Source organism: Rana temporaria, chromosome 12 (genome assembly GCF_905171775.1).
Source record: "Rana temporaria chromosome 12, aRanTem1.1, whole genome shotgun sequence".
NCBI classification, from domain to species: domain Eukaryota; kingdom Metazoa; phylum Chordata; class Amphibia; order Anura; family Ranidae; genus Rana; species Rana temporaria.
The window spans coordinates 75,642,832-75,656,575 of record NC_053500.1 but is presented as its reverse complement, the minus strand read 5'-3'; the positions used below and the strand labels follow the sequence as shown (position 1 = coordinate 75,656,575).

The 13,744-nt window shown below is 39.7% G+C and overlaps 1 protein-coding gene across 7 annotated transcripts in view; it reads right to left on the bottom strand.

Annotated features, from left to right (window-relative positions):
• ATP6V0A1 (ATPase H+ transporting V0 subunit a1) overlaps nucleotides 1-13,744 on the bottom strand; it is a 145,284-nt gene that overhangs the window by 89,339 nt on the left and 42,201 nt on the right. For 4 of the 7 annotated variants that reach the window (XM_040331000.1, XM_040330998.1, XM_040331001.1 and 1 more), the window contains exons 5-7: nucleotides 13,472-13,600; nucleotides 1,809-1,915; nucleotides 845-971 (exon numbers count right to left, since the gene is read on the bottom strand). In XM_040331000.1, coding sequence (XP_040186934.1) covers nucleotides 845-971; nucleotides 1,809-1,915; nucleotides 13,472-13,600 — 363 coding nt within the window. The remainder of the gene's footprint in view (nucleotides 1-844; nucleotides 972-1,808; nucleotides 1,916-13,471; nucleotides 13,601-13,744) is intronic. The other 3 variants (XM_040331002.1, XM_040330999.1, XM_040331003.1) reach the window with 1 other exon arrangement.

Here is a 13,744-nt window from a genome sequence, read left to right as displayed (position 1 = left end):
GTGGCTCCCAAACAAAATTGGTGTCCTTTTTTCCCCCACAAATAGAGCTTTCTTCTGGTGGTATTTGATCACCTCTGCGGTTTTTATTTTTTGCGCTATAAACAAAAATAGAGCGACAATTTTGAAAAAAAATCAATATTTTTTACTTTTTGCTATAATAAATATCCCCCAAAAACATATATAATTTTTTTTTTTCCTCAGTTTAGGCCGATACGTATTCTTCTACCTATTTTTGGTAAAAAAAAAACACAATCATCGTTTATCGGTTGGTTTGCGCAAAATTTATAGCGTTTACAAAATAGGGGATAGTTTTATTGCATTTTTATTTTTTTTACTACTAATGGCGCTGATCAGCGATTTTTTTCGTGACTGCGACATTATGGCGGACACTTCGGACAATTTTGACACTTTTTGGGACCATTGTCATTTTCGCTCCTCGAGGCTTACCGACCGCCGCATGTAGCGAGGGGGGGGTCCCGATCCATTGTCCGTGCCATTCTGCTGACGTTTATCTACATGAGGAGGTCGGCAAGTGGTTAAAGTATAAATTCTGCATTTGTACTAACTACCATCAAGTTGTAAAGTGCTGCGTAAACTGTTGGCTCTATATAAATCCTGTATAATAATAATAAAAATAATGTACTACCACCCTGCCTATACATGGATCGACATTCAGCCAACCTCTGCTGAACCAGTCAAGTTTCGATCCGGCTTTAGTCAACTCCTGCCACAAACACATCACAGTGTCAAAAAGTGCCACACCACTTTCTAATATTCAAAAATAAATCTATTGAACAACAAAACACACATATGTCAAGAATAAACACAGAAGGCGTTCTCTTACCGTCACTGGATCTTCCAATGGGTTTTCAATCTCTGCCTGTCGAAGGAACACATTGCCACGGCAAACGCGCCACAACATCCTCTCAAAAGTGGGGATCCGCTCTCGATTAATGACACCAGCAACAAAACTGTAAATATATGAGTTTTTTTATTAAATACCCAGGTAATGTTTTATTAAGGAGATGTGAGCTACATCTGCAGTGACATATTATAGCAGTTAAAAAAGATTAGATGAAGCAAACAGCTTGATAAGATGAGGTACCTGTATGAACTTTATAAAGGGGAACATGCTGGGAGAAAAGAAAAGGTTTACGATCAACTTAAAGAGGTTGTAAACCTTGAAAAAAACAAAAAACAAACCCTGCAAGACAAAGGCATAATGAGCTAGAATGCATCGCATACTAGCTCATTATAAAATACTTGCCAAAGAACGATGCCCTGAATTGGTGTCGGCACTCTGAGTACACAGCCGACATCTTCCACCGTAGTTACTTCCGGGTTTGCGGCTCTGGCCAATCACAGCGCGATGAAGTCACTCCCGCAAATGCACGCTTTAAAAAAGTGGTTGTGGGTCACAGAAGTGCACTCCTTAGTTCTGCACTCTGTAAACCACAGCCAGTCCAGGCTCTGTCAGGATCCCAACAATAATGTTGGGATCAGCCAGATACCCAAGCAGCAGCAGGTACAGCCTCTCAGCGAGGCGCTGACAGCCTGAGCCAGCCGCTCCCTCCCCCTCCACAGCCTGGTGCTCTAGTGAGCACTGGAGGGCCAGAGCACAGAGCGGACCTGACAAATCAGCGATTAGCGGTCTTTGATCGATCAGCTCGCAGTATACAACTGGGGAAGGATAACGGCCAGCTAGGTGAGTATGTAGGTTTTTCATTGCTTGCACTTCGCTTAAGTTCTGTGTAGTCAAGTACAACATGTATGTAAATAATATAAATGTAAAGGAAAATTGCACATACCCTAGTCTCAGCGGGGTTCCTCTTCCCACCTCACTGGGGTCCAGGAGAGATGACGACTCTTCCAGCAGGTCAGGATCCGCCATCTGCTGATGATGATGTAATTGAGCCTGAATTCACAAACCAATTAACAACTAATCAAAGCAGTTAGTGGCATGCAGGGGCCATGAGGAGCAGATGTTACAGCCGGGAAGAAGGTGGACACAAGGATCAGGGGATAAAGTCTATGTATCAAGGCAAATGGACATTACCTTATTTTAGCCACAAAAAGGTATGCTATAATTCACATGTTCTATAGACTGGCTATCTAGCTCCACAGGATTGTTCAATGTAACAAAAAAAATAAAAAAATAACCCAACTCCCGGAACTCAATTCAGAAGCTTATATTGCCAGGCTACTTAAAGTGGCTACTGGCTCTTCAAACTATGAAAGTAGAACTGAAGGCAAAAACTTTGGGCTCTAACCCATCATGGTTTTGTTTTGTTTTTTTGTGCCAATTAGGGAGATTACCTTCACTTCCTGTTCCATAGCCAAAACAGGAAGTGAGAGAAAATCCAAGTCAGGGAATCCCTAGTTGTGACCAGAACTAGTGTCCCCCATTGGAAGATTTCTACTCTATTTCTGTTCTTGTGACAACCCAATATTTGGGATTTTCATTTACTTTTGCTCTGAAGGATAGTGGTAAACAGGACAAATATAGAGTGTGAATCTCACAAATGGGGGCACAGGCTGCAATAAAAACTGACAGGTGTTCCAATCTCTCTTCACTCCATCCAAAACAGAAAAAAAGTTTTACCTTTAGTCATACTTTAACATATGTGAGACAGAAACGTCAATGATATTGTTAGAAGGATGAATACAAATTGGGAATACACTGACAATATGTGAGCAATATCCAAGGAAGTAATCTGCATTAATACATAGACCCGGGATAGGGAAGGGGGCATTTCTGGACAGTAAGGTGTTTGGGGCTGCAGAATAGCAGTGTCTGAGTAAAGGATTTGGGGAGAACTCAAATTATACCCATCAGCATACATTAACACGTAATTTATTTTTAAAGTTCATTTCATTTTTCATCAATCCCTGAAACCTAAGGTGTCAGAGAAAAGTACAAAAAAAACTGTACTCTGCATTCTAAAGGAAACGTATAAGGCCAGAAATATGGGCGCTGAAATTGCTACCATGATACAAGGTTCAAGACTGACATCTTAATCTTGGTGTCACTACTTTTTTTTCAGTAAAAATAACAAACGTGTTATACTTACTTGCTCTGTGTAGTTGGTTTTGCACAGAGCAGCCGTGATCATTCTCTTCTTGGGTCCTTTGGTGCTCCTGGCCCCTCCCTCTAGCTGAGTGCCACCACAACAAGTAGCTTGCTATGGGGGCACCCAAGCCGAGCCGCTGCTCTGTGTGTCCATTCAGACACGGGGGCGTGGTTCGGGCCTTCCCTCTCTCTTCATTGCTTCACTGACTGATTGACAGCAGTGGGAGCCAATGGCGCTGCCGTCTCAGCCAATGAAGGAGGGAGAGTCCCGGACAGCCAAGACTCTCTTGCAACATCGCTGGATCGAGATGGGCTTAGGCAAGTATTAGGGGTGCTGCTGCATACAGAAGGTTTTTATCTTTAGACCCCTTTCACACTGGGGCCACCCGTGCGTTAGCTTTAGCTCTGTTTAAGCAGCGCTTTTTGCCCGCTAGCAGGATACTTTTAACCCCCCCGCTGGCGGCCAAAGAAGGGGTTAAAACTGCCCTCCAAATATGCTACTTGCAGGACTTTTTCTAAGGTCCTGCAAGCGCATTGTCCCAGTGTAAAAGCACTCGGGATTTCACATTTAAGCGGCATGGGAGGCAGTTTTCAGGCACCATTACTAGTGCTAAATCGCCTCAGTGTGAACGAGATCTAATACGTAGTATGCATGAAGATAAAAAACCCTCTGACATTACAGCCGCTTTAAATTAAAATTGCACACTTAGCTCGTGTACTGATCAGTATAAATATTACACCACAAAACCTGGAAAAAAGTGAAACATTTCCCCATTGCAAACAAATCTTCCGTTTCCACTTTCCAGACAATACTGATCTGTTTTCCTGTGGATTTCCTAAACCTCCTTCCCAGAGGGTAATCGTATTAACATTATAGGCCAAGGTCACAATAATACAATTCTATGCCATTCTATGCTGCAATTCTATGCCAGCTGAAAAAGAGAGATACCATTGGTGTGCGATCCTCCTTATCAGATTTGCCATCATATGCTACAGGAATGTGAGTGGGCTGCGTGCCGGTCTGCACCTGCCCTTCACAGCTTAAAGTGGAGTTTCACCCAAAAAAGGAACTTCCACTTTTCAGGAACCCTCCCCCCTCCAGTGTCACATTTGGCACCTTTCAGAGGGGGAGGGGGGTGCAAATACCTGTATAATACACCCACTTCGCAGAAGTCACCCCCCCCTTCTGCTGCCTTCTGGGAAACACACAGGTCCCAGGAGACAGCGGTGACCTCTGGGAAAGTGCTGCGCTACTCACGCATGCACAGTAGGGGACCAGGCAGTGAAGCCACAAGGCTTCACTTCTTGATTGCCTCGCCGAGGATGGCGGCAGGGGCAGCAGAGACGAGCATTTGCTGCTGCCGACATCGCGGGCGCGCTGGACAAGTAAGTGTCCATTTGTTAAGAGTCAGCAGCTGCAGTATTTGTACTTTTTTGCGGGACCTCCGCTTTAAGTCTTATATTATTACTAAAACCAGTAATAATTTAATGCCGAAGCAATTATTTTATATAATAAAGAGTAGATAAATGTAAGTCTTACAGATACAACTGACATTTTAAGGGAAATCAGAATGCTGAGGTGGCCAGCAATTAAATAAAGTTTGACACCCCTGATCTAATGGGAAAGATCTGTAAAGAAAAAAGGGAGGTCAGTTGTAATATATTGTTGTGTGACTGCAGTGACACACACAGAAAAAAGCCACAAAGGCTTCCTTTTTTTCCCCCTTTTACTTTTGTGAATCTCAGGAATGAATTCATGTGGAACGCCTCAGTGGTTTCACATATATAGGGTTTTTTTTTTTCTCTTAAACTACAATGAGAATTTATAATAGGACAGTATAAATATAAAAACTAAATGGTAAATACAAGAATATGAGTAACAGCTTGGTGGTTACTCATAGTGGAATAATTACCACAATAGTGGAAACCCGTTAATAAGTACACAGTGCCACGTTCTAATTACAAGATATCGGTAGGAAGTTGTATGAAACACACATGGACTTTTTAGGCGCTCAACACCAATAAATGTAAAATTCTAACATTTTAATTCATATACAGCCTTAAAAAGATTTAAAATATTTTTTATAAACATACATGGAAAGAGATTAAAATAGCACCCCTCACGTTTGGGAATGATACCCCCTTATGGTGATATTAAGCCGTAACAACCCAATAATCATACATAGGGGTTCCAGATCCCTTTGTATCTCGTCTCAACATGTTTTTATGGGGAGCCACTTCTTCTGGAACTTTTCTCTGTTGAGCCAAGGTACAAAGGGACATGGAATCTCACATAAATAATTATTGGACTGTTATGGCTTAACATCGTCATTGGGGATATCATTCCCAAGTGTTGTTAGAAAAGCCTTCCATTTTAAATGATTGATGTCGAATGCCTAAAAAGTCCATGTGTGTTTCATACAATTTCCTACAAATATAAAACCAAGTCTCAACTGGAGCTCTTTAAAAGGCAGCTTTTTCATATTTTTTTTCTTTAATTTTGTTTCAAGAAGGCATTTAACCTCTCATTGGTAATCTCATTTGTAAGTTTTTGTTTGAATTCTTTGTGACAATCAATAAGGGGTTTAAAATGTATCTGTACCATGGAGGACCAAACCGGGTTTAACTCACTGGCTACAAACATGGTTAAATGTCCACAGTATTTTTATATCGTGGCACAGAATTTGTGGCACAGAATTTGTTGCTGTAAGAACACCTCTCTACCAGGAGCCGCATCTAAACAGTTTAGTTCCTGTAGGCTGACAAAACCTTTTTAGTACATCAGTCTGAATATAGTGAGTACTCTATGACAACACCATACTGTACTATAAACCCATTAGGCTGATATGTTTTAAAACTTTTAAGGGTATAATTTCCTTTAAACAAAGTATTCCCACAATCCTTTATATTTTAGACTTATTCTGCAGCAATAAATGCCTTCAAATACAACACCAACACTCAGCACTAAGGAAAAAAGATACATCTGCATCAAAGGCAACATCAATAATGCGGATTAAAAAAAAAAAAAAAACACACACAAAATTCTCACTGCTGTGCAAAGGCAATATTGGTGAAATAAAGTAAATACATGAACTATAAAATAATAAATTATTAAGGAATCCAGGCTATAATTAGTAGAATTAATATTGAGAGGATTGGTGGATATAAAGACTTTTTGAACTCTGCTGCAGAATTCCTGCTTAGTGAGAAAATTCTAATTAAGTAACAGAACAACAATGCAGAGAGGAAGACAACTTGTCAGTTGATTTTTTAATAATAATAAAAAAAAAATGGTCAGGAAAAAAAAAAACAATTTTGGTTCATAATTTGATGAAATACTACAATTGTTAAAATGTTGAGAATAAAATGAATTTTCTTATTCTAAAAAGTTCCTCTCAAAATCGGGAACAAGTAAAAAAATGGCTGCCCAAATTTTCCACTGCAGAAATTCAACTGAAATAATAAATCTGCGTGAAATGAACCTTGAAATACCAAATAGCAGAAATTTGCCTGGAAACCTTAATAGTAAGTGCTTGGACACAATGAGAAACAAAAAAAGCAAAAAAACAAAGACAACGGTGATAGCACTGTATTGTATGTTCACAATGACAACCAATAAAGACATAAAAAGGTAATTACACAGCAGTACCACCTCTAAGTGCTTAATGAAAGGCACAAAGAGCTGGAGTCCTGATATTATCAATGTATCTTAGATGCAGGGCTACAATTTCAGGAAAAAATACATTTGTAATAATATTCACAAAACGCAAACCACCACAAATAATATGGCAAGACAAGCATACTGCATCCTACAAACCCCTCGGCAAAACCAAATAATGCCACAATTATAAAGTTTCCTGGATTCTGCCAGCAAAAAAATGAACTTCACCTTTTTTGGTGGCCGAGTATTCCATTCATTAAAATCACAGAATGGGAAATGCAGAAATGTTATTGACAAATAGGAGATATTTTAACCAGAATCCCTTTATCCAGAAAAACAGAAAATCAGTGATGGCTACTGTTATGTCATATGCAGAAGACACTAAACCGCTACTTCATAGAGTTTCTTATTCTAGACGATTTCCTAATAGAGGCTCCTGTTTGCCCCATTAGACTCAGTATGGCCATTTAAAGTTTTAGTAAATAATAAATCGCATAAAAAAAATTACTGGATGAGCTATATTAAAATAATTGAAGGGACTTTAAAAAAAAAAAAATTGTAGACAAGGGCAATAAATATGACACAAAAGACGGATTCGGTACAGAAAAAATTAAACCGCACACGAAAACTCCTGCAATTAAAGAAAAAAAATTGATCCAGTAATCAAACTCTGCCCACAAGGGTTCAATAACGTTAATAGCAGGCATTTGCCATGCATTCTCCATTCTTTTGTATTGGAATTATACAACAGCAGTGAATAAACTGAGGGAACACCTGCACTCTACGACCAGTATGAAAATACAAGTGGCTACCTTGGGCAGAGAGACTTGTATATAGGCAGCTTTGGTGGGTGCTAAATATTTGCTGTAATGAAGGGGCACATAATATAAAAATATTTCCCACTCAAAGTTTTTTTTTTTTACTACTGAATTGTGGCAATGAGAACAGAAATATTAACGACTGTAGGAATGGGGCAAACATATCGAATAGTCATTTATTTTGTGTATTGTAAGCCAAATTGAAAAACTAGAGAGGAAAAAAAAAAAAAAAAACAGCAATCCCTTGTGTCCATAATTTAGCAGAACCTCAGTCCGCCCCCATCTACAGCACAGGCATTATGGCGCATGTGCAGATGTGCCAATAGGCATTTTCTGGCCTATGGCACATCTGTGCACATACAGTTGATGTTCTGTGCATGCAGATAGTTGGGGAAACCACCAGTGCTTTGCACCCCAAAGCCAAGCAGCGCATCTGCACATGCACAGGGGCATGGAGAACAAAAACTAATTCTCAAGGCGAAAAAAGGTGGAAGTCCTACTTTACAGTTGAAATAAATGACTTGGCTAAAACTTAAAATCCATTTGTAAGACCCTTTTCACACTGGATGCGTTTTTCAGGCGCTTTAGCGCTAAAAATATCGCCTGTAAAGTGTCTGAAAAAAGCCTCATCTGCAATCCCAATGTGAAAGCTAGAGTGCTTTCACACTGGGGCTCTGCAGTGGCAGGACTTGCAAGCAGCTTCTTTGAGGCGCTTTAGGAGTGGTGTTTACTACGCCTCTAAAGCACCCCTGCCCCTGAAATCAATGGGCAGCCCCATCAAAGCGCCTCAGCAGCGGGTCTTTGCGTGTGCTTTTAACCCTTTATTCGACCGCTAGTGGGGGTTAAAAAAACAACGGTTAAGCTTAAACTAGCTGCGCTTTACCGCCAACGCCTGAGCGCTGCCAGTGTGAAAGGGTGAAGGTCAGCTTGTTTCATGTTCCAGTGTGTTCCATGAAAAACAAGCACTTGCTCTTGAGATAAAGGACGAAAACCAATAGACATAAAATAGATAAGATTGATGTGATTCAGAGTATTCTGCGCAACGTATTTATAAAAACACACAAAATGTATTCCAGCTGCCCCCTTGCCTCCCTTTGCAAAAACTCAAGGCACTTTCTTCTGTATGCAATTCTGTATTAGTTAATAAGCGTGTCATTGTGATGGATCAAATCTCAAATTGATGTGATAACTATACTTAAAAAAAAAAAGAAGCCTGAATGTTTACAATTTTTTTTATGTTCTGTGCTTTCTGGATTGGGTTTCCAAGATCTTAGACCTGTGATTAAATATTGCTTTTTTCCATTAAAGAAATGCAAAAGAGTTATAAGGATGCAGCCTTAATTTTAAATTGATTAACTGAAAAGCACAATTTAGAAGCAAAACATAGAAAACAAGGATGAAGCATTGGATGGGGGGGGGGGGGGTAGGAGTGAAGCCATAATGCCACCTGCATGCCATTAACCTCTTCCTCAAAAGCAACACTATTTATTTTGATTGGCCGGATCTGCACACCAATCAAAATAGTAATCAATTAGCAAACCTCAACACTTCTTACAGATATCAACCTGCTACACATAAAAAAAAGCGTTATCCTAAAACTGAGCAGCATTCGGAAACTCTTTCACAGCCATCAGCAAAGAGGGGGGTTTGGTGGGTGTTCATTCTGCACTTACCTTACATGAAGTTAGAACACACCCACCATGTATATAAAACCTCCCTATAACACAACTAAGATTAGCAATCTCTGAAACATGAAAGCAAAAATGTTAAACCCCACAAGTGTGACTAACCTAAACCTAGGTCAGTCCATCAAAATGTCAGATTTGAGTTACAGAATATATATATATATATATATATATATATATATATATATATATATATATATATATATATATATATATATATATATATGATTGAGTATTGAAGGGGAAAAAACCCTGGTCAGGTTATGTCTTTGCTGTTTGGGTACCACTGGGGAAATTTCCCTTAATTTCCTGTTCCAGAGAATTAACAGGAAGTTACATGAAATCTCCCAAAGCATAGATTTCTTAGACATTTGTCCCGTAGAATCGTGTCCCCATTGAAAAACTTCTCCTTCCCATTTTTTTATTCTGGTCAGCCAAATTCTGTCAGTTTTCAGGCGGACCTGATCGGACCAGCCATTGTTCTCTATGGAGCAGAGGATTCGCTGACACTTGTCGGCATCAGATTCAATCTTGTCCGACAAAAATAGATGAATGGGGGATCCATTCCCAATCCTTCCAGCTTGGCGGATCGGCTTGGATGAAAGTCGGATGGAAACGAACAGGCGGCCCATTTACATGCAACTGCTCCATAGAGAGCAAACTCTGAATAACAGAGTGGACACTGATCTGTCATCCGCCCGCCCAATAAGGATAAGCGGAGAGATCCCCTGCTGAGCAGGCGGATGTGCATTATGGAGTCCACCCCGTGCGAAAGTGGCCTTAGGCGGTACGCTCATTTACCTATCCAGCTTCCCGGTTAAGCAGCCTAATTACAGGATAAGGTTTGTCCAGTGAAAACTAACTTGTAATGTTAATCCAGGAAGAGAAAGAGTGGTTGCCCAGACATGTACAGCTGTGTGTATCACGAGAATGGCTAGCCAATTCTTTGGCAAGTAAAACAAACCTACAGTATATGCTCCTAAACCGTGTAATAAGCAGTTTGTCAGGAGTGTCCCTTTAAAGGTGCAATGAAGTGCTTCTTATATCTGTAAAGGGTCAGTAAAAAAATAATAAAACCTTCCTGACAATTATTATATTGTGTTTATAAAAATTGTCCCTTTATGTTACCTGTTGATTCTGGCAGCACTGGCAGTTCGTTGTCCTCGGTAGCAATAATATGTGGGCTCAAAAAGCCATCACAGTGTTGCCACCACAGTACGCATGCTTCCCTTCTTTTGCTACTTCTGTCTACTTCCTGCTTATGGTGGAGCTTATTGTCTACACCAGCAACCAAGTCAAAGTGGGTTACATGTCCCAGTGATGTCACTTTATCTTTTTCAGGCCCTCTTCTCCCCAGGCCATGTAGTGTGAAGAGGAGCAATTAAGCTTCTGACCCACCCTGCAGGCAGAAAAATGCTGCAACACTCTGCATGGTCTGAAGAGGGTGAATCAAAAAAAAAAAAAGAAGAGCTAGTTCATCAGGATATGTGACCTGCGCCTGTTCACCCCAGCCCCTGACCTGGACTGAGCCGAGGTGGAAAAAAAAGAAGGTCACATGACCCCAGAGATGACAGAACAAAAAAGGTATTACGCCTTTAAAGTATTTTTTTCTGATGATGGTATGCCCGATACTTCAGACATGGCAAAACTATCAGGGTCTACAACCACTTTGGGGACTAGAATGGGTGTAGCTTTTAAAACTTGCTTCTTCACTGCTGTTGCATTCTCACAAGTCCAAGTCGTTTAGCAGTACCCCACTGTGAAGGCTGTGGCTAGTGTGCGTGTCAGCAGAATCACAGAGATCTTACGCTATGAGATATACAAAAAATCATTGAAAGTTCTGGGTTTAACCAATAGCTTAAAACAACAGTTTTGCTGGACTGACCCTTTAAACAAAAAGTAACCCCAAGAATGTGAGCATGAGAAGCTGTGGAGAAAGTAAAGTCAGTAATGCATTAAACAAATGAAATATGTAACAATGAAAATGAGAATACAAGACATTGTAGGCGTGATTTACTAAAACTGGAGAGTGCAAAATGTGGTGCAGCTGCGCATGGTAGACAATCAGTTTCTAATGCCTCGTACACACGATCAGACTATCGTACGAAGTATCGCTCGCATTTTGTTGCATACAAATAATATTGAATACAACAGTGCAAAATGTGCTCTACGAAAAGTAAAATTTTTGTCGTGTGATTCTGGAAAAACCTTCCGGTGTGCATAGCTTTGTATCAGAAATTATGTCAAATACGTGTGACCCCTGTGTCTGCCACGACTTTTGGCTGTCCGTTCGTAGTGTACATGCACATTCATGTATTAAAGTGCAATCAAAACATTATATAATTATATTATATTTTCACGGAACATGCTGATAAATTATTAACTACAATAATATTATCTGTTCATTGATTGCTGAGGAATATTTTGATCGGCTACAGGCAAGTTTCTGTTCGTATGTTGGGGCATTTGCGCGGTACGAACATTGTTTACATTCTCCCACCTCTTTCCAGTTTATTTTCATGTTTCTGATCATGCGTGGTGGTCGTCTATCGATTTTTAGAGGACGCATACTGTACTGATTAAACGATTGTCGTACGATGGGCTATTGTCCGAGCAAAGTTTTCGTGTTTGTCCCTTCAGATTTTGTTGGACGGACTGTCGTAATCGGCTGTTGAAAGCTGTGTACTAACGATGAGATTATCGAACGATCAAACTGAAAGCGATTTTTATCATCCGATAATCTGATCGAGGCATAACTTTAACTTGTTCAATTAGACTTTGACAGATAAAAAAAAAAACTGTAAGCCGATTAGTTTCTATGCAGAGCTGCACCAGATTTTGCACTCTCCGGTTTTAGTAAATCAACCCCTATAGGTTTACGATATGTTGCATGTAGACATATGCATGGAAGCGGAAAATGGGAGAGCAAAAACAGTAGGCAAGCACCAAAGAGAGTGATTGGGAGGAATCAGACAGTGAGACAAAAGGGAGGGAAGCAGATATCAAGAAAGGGCAGAAAAATAATAATAATAATAATAATAATAATAATAATAATAATAATAAAGTAGGCTACAAAATGGAAAAAAAACAGACAGTGAGCTGTTAAGACATCAGGCAATGACAGCGACAGTAAAAAAAAAAAAGAAGAAGGACGACAGGCACAAGGTGGGTAAGCTAGAAAAATAAGATGCAGTCATTGAGAAAAATAAAAGAACACTGAAATCACCAGGTAGAAAATATAGAGTGAGGTAAAAAAAAAAAAAAAAGGCAAAAGCGCAAGAATAAACATAAAAGTAGTAAGTGTCAACAGAAAAAAAAAAAAAGGAAAATTTAAAGAAGAAAAACAAAAAATCATCAGGACCACAGGAGAAAAGAAAAGCAGAAAATGTAAAGCAACAAGTGGAACCCAAGCAGATGACACTAGTGTGGCGTCACAAAACCTAGAGCAAAGAAAGCAGGAGCTGTCATCTCTGATAACCACTGAAGTTTTAAACTTCAACTTGTCTTTACTAGGGCTTCAGCTACAGCTTCTATTTTCTCTGCTCTGTTTTTTGTACATCAGCACAGCTAATACAGCGACCAGGAAATATCGACAGTAAAAGTGAACAAATATTCTAATATAAATAGAAAGGAAGCTAAAAGCAATGCAATTCTGTCTCTACATTCACAACATATTTCACTTGATATAGTACTTGATACTTAATACATAAAAGTATTAAATGCAACCAGCAGCTGCAATCATCTAGCCTAAATCTACTCACACCCCCATTCTAAGCCTATTCCATCTACCCTGTAAAAGAAAAAAGTTGCCTATACTTACCTGTTCCGAAGCTGCTCCGGTCTGGTCACATGACCAACTTACAGCGCCAGCTATAGGTGTAGAAGAGGGACAGCAGACAATGGCTGCCCCATAATAAGATTATGGGTGATGTCATTGCCCAAGCTCTGCAGCCGTTGTCGAATCTCCCTCCTCTACACTGAAGCTGGTCATGTAACCAAACCGGTGCAGCTTCAAAATAAGCAAGTATAGGCATCTTTTCTTTTACAGGGTAGATAGAATAGGCTTATATTGGGGGTGGGAGTAGATTTAGGCTTAGTTAGGTTATGACTGGAATTCCACTTTAAGGAAAAACTTTAAAATTAATTAAAATTGAAATACGATAAAAAATGTATGTAAAAAAAAAAAAAGCTCTGGGGCGCAGTTAGTTACTAAATTAGAAGACAAAGAACCGCTGACCTCGTCAAAAAACTGCTGAGTTTTGCGCAGAATGAATTTCAACTCCGTCAGCTCCAGAAAGTTCCTCTTCAGCGCCTCTTGATTTGTATTAATCTCTTTCAGCTCATTCTCAATCTTCTCAAAATTGGCCTGTTAGTTGAACAGACAATAAAGTTATAAAATAAAAAAAATAATAATAAAAACTGCAGAGCAGTACTGTACATAGCTAAGGAATGAACATGTGGTCCTCTTTTTTGAGAACCCTTTCATACGGGCGGTCAGATCAGATCCACC